Source organism: Nicotiana tabacum, chromosome 22, assembly GCF_000715075.1.
Source record: "Nicotiana tabacum cultivar K326 chromosome 22, ASM71507v2, whole genome shotgun sequence".
In the NCBI taxonomy this organism is placed as follows: Eukaryota; Viridiplantae; Streptophyta; class Magnoliopsida; order Solanales; family Solanaceae; genus Nicotiana; species Nicotiana tabacum.
The window spans coordinates 33,710,162-33,717,579 of record NC_134101.1 but is presented as its reverse complement, the minus strand read 5'-3'; the positions used below and the strand labels follow the sequence as shown (position 1 = coordinate 33,717,579).

The 7,418-nt window shown below is 34.9% G+C and overlaps 1 protein-coding gene across 2 annotated transcripts; it reads left to right on the top strand.

The window, feature by feature from the left end:
• Positions 1 to 639: 639 nt before the first annotated feature.
• Positions 640 to 5,340, top strand: LOC107782426 (uncharacterized). 2 transcript variants are annotated; one of them, XM_016603312.2, is made up of 5 exons: positions 640 to 1,037; positions 1,272 to 1,951; positions 3,216 to 3,620; positions 3,839 to 4,035; positions 4,930 to 5,340. In XM_016603312.2, exons 2-5 carry the CDS (start codon positions 1,519 to 1,521, stop codon positions 5,173 to 5,175), a joined length of 1,281 nt encoding a protein of 426 aa, XP_016458798.2. In that variant the 5' UTR covers positions 640 to 1,037; positions 1,272 to 1,518; the 3' UTR covers positions 5,176 to 5,340. The 2 variants fall into 2 exon arrangements, with proteins under 2 accessions (XP_016458798.2, XP_075100050.1); XM_075243949.1 differs by having other exon boundaries at positions 642 to 1,037; positions 4,853 to 4,984.
• The last annotated feature ends 2,078 nt before the right edge of the window (positions 5,341 to 7,418 follow it).

The following is a 7,418-nucleotide window of genomic DNA, read 5'->3' as shown; positions in this document are numbered from 1 at the left end:
AGAGGAATTCTTGTAAGCACAGGGCATGTCCACACCTTGTAACAAAAAACTACTTCTCTTATTGAAGAATAAATATCTTGAGCTTGTTTTACTCAGCATACTCACTCTTCTTGTTCAATAATTTATATCCCGTTTTTATAGTCAAGAATCTAAACATTTCCACTTCTACGTACGATTTATGTCAAACTATATCACATATCCTTAGAACTACTTATAAATTTAACTATATCCGACTTTTCGAGTAAACATATATAAATATTAAATTTAAATCCAATTATTAACACTTGAAATCATGTTCTAAAATTCAAAACCCGTAAAATTAAAATTGTAACTCTACCTCTACAAACGACCTACTTACAATACCATTATTAAGTAGGGGATTTTGGATAATAAAGAAGAAGAAAAGGTAGTTGAACCAACATTATTCGTAACTTTTGGCGGATTACGCAAATGAAGCCAAGGGAAGTCAAAACTTTTCTTATTTTCGCGGCTTTTTTGGGTAAGCAGCGAAGCGAGTCAGAGATTCTGACAATATTCTCATTTCTCTGTACGAAAAGCCCTTAACCCCATGCACACTGTCTCGGCTCAAAGGGCCTCCCCCAAACCACCCCACCCAAAAATCGCTGTAATCTCTTTGCTTAAATCTCTTTCATTTCGTCTTCATCATGCTTCATTAATTTTGCATTAGTACAAAAAACTGTTGGACTGTTGGTTTGTCCAAAAGGAGAATCAAATACTTTGCCTTTTTGTCCTTTCTCTCACCTTTTTTCTATATTTTTCCTTTTCTCGGCATTGTAACGTGTAACAAACTGCACAATATCGATGAAACATTACTACATTTCTGGCACTCTGCTTCCTTAAATCACACTAATGTATCTCAGTAAAACCGCACTCACTTAACCCATTGTTTTGTTGCCTTTTTTTTTGAACCCTAAACCCCTTTTAACTCCTCAAATTCCTTTTCGTTAACAACGATTCTAGGGTTTCCCCTGTACTTACGAATGGCTTAGCTTCCTGAGTGTACTCCACCTTAATCTGTAAGTGATCTTACTTTATGTGTTTCGACCTCTGGAATCTTTCCTTCTAAGTTCTATCGCCCTCTTTAAATCAGCAAAAAAAGTTTTTTTTTCTTCATGATTTCTCCCAAAATTTGAATTATAAGTTGAATGCATTTTCAGAATATCGCTCTTAGATTTACTAATTATATCTTTAAGTAGATTCTTTGAGTCTGAAGTATTAATTTCAGTTTTTCTAATTGCAAAAATGTGCAGACGCTGAATGTTTGTTGGGAGTTTATTGGGCATTTCACACCGGAAGCTAAATCATGGTGTGGAATCTGAGGATCAGAGATTCAAAATGGGCCTAAATTAGATTATGGATCTGATTGAGTTCTGTCAGTTGTGCTGGAAGCCACCGCGAACGATTAACTAGAGGTCGCATAATTGTATATCTATTTAAAGGGACAAATAGAAGAATAATTATTGCCTAGGCTTTGATAAGGAAGTTGTTTGTTTGATAATGGATTTCTTCAAAGTGAAGAAGTTCAGAAAGGCCCATAAACCTGAACCAGTGGCTGATACAGAGGATAAGCATGTTCCACTGCCAGGGGAGCAAAAAAATGAGAATGGTAATGTGGGCAAATCAGCTTATGTTGATACCACTAATGCGGAACCAGAAGACGACGATGATGACTTCATCACCAATGAAGTAAAGAGGAGGTTGAAGGAACTGAGGAGAAATAGTTTTATGGTATTGATTCCTGAGGAGTCGGCCCCAGAAGATGAAGAAGCAGATGATGAAGAAGAACAGACTAACATGAATCCTGGTGATTGGAGGGACGTTGAAGCAGAAGGACGACAGTTTTGGTCTGGGTTCAATGCTGTCTATGATAAATACTCGGAACAAATGCTGTTTTATGACCGCCTGCATGCTCAGCAGCTGCGAGAATTTGGTAATAGTTCCAGACTATATGTTGCTTTCCTTCCCGATAAATTAAATTTGGTTGCCTTGATTTGCACTAGTGGCTCCAAATGTTAAACTGGAACCATCTTTACAATTTGTAAAATAATCGAGTAATATTAGATAATATCGAAGAAATATTTTCCTTAAATTATGAATTTACAATTCTTGCTAGTCAATTGAAAAATACAATAAGAAAGGATAATCTTGCTAATTATCGGTGTTAATATGGAGAAAAAGTAGGGATATGCAAAAATAATCAATTTTATTTGGGGAACATTCCTCTAATGGATTCCTTTGGAACTTCTATAGTACATGGATTATATAGAATTTACTGTCTTGTACCGATGGCTCACTTTTAAGTAGCAGGGAAGAGGACCAAGACATGCATAGATTCCTCAGTGTTCAACCTCCCAAGATTCAGCTACAGTGCTGAACAATAGACTTCTTCGACTTGCACAAGCTTCAGAAGGAAATTAGAATAACCCTTCATTGACTTTTATATACTGAGATATGATAGTGATATGGAGAAAAACAAGTGTGAAGCTGCCATCTTGCTGAAATATTTGTGTTTTAGAACTCAAACCAAGGTGGCTATTTATTGCCATAACAGCAAAAGAATGGGTCATTTATAAAATACAATTTTCCACAGAACACTCAATGAACAATTCCCACCAAATACTCTACTTGCTGTTCCAATGGAAGACTGAATTGACAAGTTCACTTGAATTTTCCAATAGATCATTTCCTTTCAATAGAACTAGTAAATTGATTATTTCCTTTTTTTTTTTAATCTTAAACCTAACTCAAAAAGTGTTCTGAAGCAACTATTTTAAATAGTATTACAAAATAAACAAAACGTTTTTTAATATTGTGAAATCACAACAGAGTATTATCATGTTAAAGACATTCAGAGCTAAGACAGTTATTCTTTAAAGGCGAGCCTTAAAAGAACCAGACTGTAATGATGTTTATACTGAGCACTTGACTCTCCGTTTCTATTTTAATTCTCCCTCTAGTTGATCTTTTGTGTGGAAAGTTTCCTCACGTGGTTGTTATTTGTGTTTCTTTGCATGCTAGTTTATGTAGATTATAATTCTCATTTGTCTATGGTCATACTCTGGCTTCAACAGCGCTTTAATAAGTGTAATTATTGTAGTTTTCTCATCCTCTACTAACATCTCTAAAAGAGAGCTAATTTGCAGCTTCAAGAGTACAAAATTTCTTAGAGGTTATTAAAGTTTAAGATTTTCCAGGTTCTCATATTCCAACTACCTCTTCTCCAAGATCTGCATCTAAAAAGCTTGTCTCCCCCTTTCGGTGCCTATCCTTGAAGAAAATGGATGAATCTCAAGATGAAACTGAGCACTTGCACCAGCCTGTGGCTGAGCTTTATCAAGATCTTGAAACCGCTTATGTAGCTCAGTTGTGCTTGACCTGGGAAGTTCTTCACTGTCAACACACGCAATTGAGTCAGAAAATCTCTTGCCAACCTGAGAGTGCAATTTCCTACAATCACAGCGCTCAACAATTTCAGCAGTTCTTGGTCTTGTTACAACGGTTTATTGAAAATGAACCTTTTGAACCTGGTATGAGGCCTGAAATTTATGCTCGCACGAGAAAAGCATTGCCAATGCTACTTCAGGTTCCTAAAGTCCAAGGTAGTACTGATATCCTTTAGATGTTTTTATTTGATTTTCCTAACGATGAAAGACATGTTTTTTCTTTCAGTGCAAAATACTTGGACTTGTTAAAAATATGCATTTTGCAAAAGTTTGCGTCGTATTTGAAGGTTAATGCATATTAAACATTGATGTTTGGAGTTCGTAAAGTTGATTTCCTCTTGATCTGGCTAACTAATCTAATCTCTCATGTTTAGGTTCTGATCAACAGAAATTGGAAGATGATGCGTTGCCAGTTCTTGCTCTAGATCTACTTAAAGTGATTGAAAGCTCAATCCTCACTTTTCGTTTATTTGTGAAGATGGACAAGAAGTCTGGCAGTGTCCGCAATCTTTTCGGAAGCCAGAACCAGATGTCAACGCCCCTTCATCAGATTCAATGTTCTCTTGAAAAGGTGAGGCATTGGTTTGATATTCTCTGTTAGACCATCCTATGCTCTGTACCTTACCTTTGTCTCTGTACATTTTATAAGGAAATATGGTTAGTGTTTGTGTTAGAAGAATTTCAAGATATTTCCTTTTAATACTCCAGAAAATAAAGGAAATATAGAAAATATGTGTGTTTGCTTAAAATTTAGGGAAGGCTTTGAACTTGTTTCTGACATTTTACACACGAGATGAAAAGATGGGTAACACCATCAGTCAATTGAGGTTTTGCCTTCGAATCTGTCTAGTCAAAATTCTTGACTTAGTTCTCTCTCTTCCCATCTTTCTTTCCTGTGGATTCTTTACAATTTTTGCACAAGGAACTGAAGCAGCAGTTTCTGGGATATTCCTATGACATGTGATTACGTCTCTCGAATTGTGATGAAGCGGAAGAACAAAGTCCATATCATCAGTGATATTTTTTTCTTCTTTCAGAAGCCTTTTCTTGACTCTTCTCTGTGGTATTCATTTTAGTTCAGCTCTTATTAAGAGATCAAGGGGAAAGTTTTGCTTGCTTTCCTCCTAACAGAATTTCTGAACCATAAATTAATATGAAAGTAAAAGGTTATTTTCTGAAAGATTTCTAAATAATAAAAACAGGAGGATGTCTCGGGCCAAAAACCCATAGTTTCTTTACAGCGTTAGAAGTTTGCCTTGGAATAATCCTACGTTTCCTCTGATTCCTTTCTATTGAATGTTGAACTGATATCGTTAAATTGATATCCATTTTCTATTTTCACTAATTGGTTATAATGTAGTTTTGCTCATTCACTTTGTTTTGGCTAGCAAGGGCTACTTTGAGACAATTGGATGTTGCTTTGTTGATCTTCTTTCTGAATAACTTCCGAGTCTCTCAAATGCAGAAAAAGGTGAAACTGAAGGAACTAAGGAAGAGAAAGAAAAACTTGAAGAAGAAATCATGGCCTACCGTGCCAGGGGATGTGGACTTGCTGCTTGGTCTAATTGATGTTAAAGTCATGAATAGGGTCCTAAGAATGGAAAGAATTAGTAAGGAGCAGCTATTCTGGTGTGAAGAAAAAATGAAGAAGCTAGATATAAATGGCGGCAAGCTGCAGAGAGACCCCTCTATTATCTTATTTCCTTGTTAGCAGGCGATCAGGAACACCCTCGAATTGCTAGAGAAACCATTGTCCTCTTTTTTCCCTCTGTATTGGCTGTATAATAGGGTGGACATTCTTCATCAACTGCTTAGTGATGGTGGTTTTCTAGTTGAAAAGACATTTAGCAATGCGTTCCACGTGGTTTAATAAGCCTCATACGAGTGACATAGCGGCAAATGCTTACTTGCACTTGGTGTTTACACCAAACTAAGCAATTTAATCATGGGTAGCTAAACATCTTTACAAAAGACACTTGTGTTGCATTCACCAGTTTGGTGTAAATATCAAGCGCATGTAAGTTTTTATATGGTAGCTCCCTCGCCCCTCCCCCAACGTATGATGATAGTTTTTGCTGTTGCTTTTTAACCAAAATTAGGAAAGAAACCTGGCATTTGCTGGTCTGTTGTGCCAAAATTCTAAAACTTACAGAAGCAAGATGCTTAGTAAGTCCTTGTATGTTTTTATTAGCTTACATTCATATTGGAAATCTTCAAATCTATCCATGGGCAGTATATATCATATGATGATCAGTTGGCTGAGGGTGAGGGGCTGCGTTAATCTCTGGGCAAAACCTGCAGTGGTTAGGTTTCGCGTGGGTAAATATGTGTCACCTAACAATTTTGGGCTTTCCTAATTTTTCTAATGCCAATACTTGTGTTCGTTTCTTGCAAGTCTTGTGATTATGCCAATTACGACTCTCAGTTCTGCAAACATCAGATAATCTATGAATATAGGTCATTGTGGGACGATTTTTTAATTTTTATCGTTTCAAAACTTGTTTCATCACATGGAAACTAAAAAAAAAACTTAAAAGAATCATTTTTCCTTTTAGCTCGGTTAAAAAATAAAAATGGAAAATGAAAAAGAGTCCTACTAATTATAAGCTCTTAACATCATTTCGTGGAGCCTTAGGAGTATAAAAATGGAATTATAATAATTCCGCAACAAGTAACTAAAATAGTTTAATATCTTGTGAAAAGAAAACAAGTATTCAACAATAATATTCAGTGTAATTCCACAAGTGAGGTAATTCCACAAGTGAGGTCTAAGAAGGATAATAAGCAGACCTTACCCCCTACCTTGTATGAGCTAGAGAGTATGTTTCCGATAGACCCTTAACTCAAAGAAAAAACAAAGCAAGTTTGAGAGAAAAACAATAGTGACGAGTGTATATTGGAAATACTTGAGGAAAACAAATAAGATAGCCGCCGCAAAGGATATAACATGTAATATAAAAAATTACAGAATAGGTAAATACAAGAATAATACTAATACTACTAATAGGTAGGGGTATCGACAGATATTCGTAAACTGACTAAACCGATCGAACCGTACCGGACCGAACCGATTTTTAGGTTTCTTTTAAAGAAACCGTATGTTTTTATATAAATCTATAACTACACTGATGATTAGGGTAGATTTTTTATTTATAAAAATAAACCGAAAAAATACCAAACCGTACTGAATAAATTTTACATGTGAAAAATATATTTATATAGTAAGTTTAAAAATAATAATGCATTAAATTTTTCTTTGGGCCTTGGAATTATGAAAATTGTTACAAGCCAACAAATAATTAAACTCAAAGTAACTAATTCTTAAAACCTATTATGCTACTTCTACTTAAACTAAGTTATTTCAAGTATCTTCATTAGCAAGACACAAAGTATTCTAGTGATTATGAGTAGCAAACTACAATGTATTGAATATGTTTTCTTTCATATAATTTAGATTTATCTTTTTGAATATTTAATCTTCTATATGCTTTATTCTTGAGCCCCAGTTTGGTTAATATCTTTTCACTCGTGTGACTTATATTTTCTTTGCCTTTGCTTGATTTCTTTTACGTTGTTATAGAATAGTTGATGGATCTATACTCTAGCCATCTTTCATTTTTTTAATTCATCACCCTTTAAACAGTAAAAATGTCTAGAGAGTTTTGCTAAGTCCTATAAAAGAAGTATGTTATTGCATTTTACTTCTACCGGTGAATTTTACATGATATTTAAAAAATACCGAAAATTAATCGAACCGTTCCGATACCGAAGAAAAACCAACGGTTTCGAAAAGTTTAATTTTGATTATACATAATAGAATAATCAAAAAATTGATATGGTATAAATTTTATAAAATAAGCGGCCCAACTAACAGTGCCCCTAGGTAAAAAAAGTATTGGCAATAGAAAAACAGAGGGGGGTTAAAAACGGAACGGACATATTGGCTCCTGATTT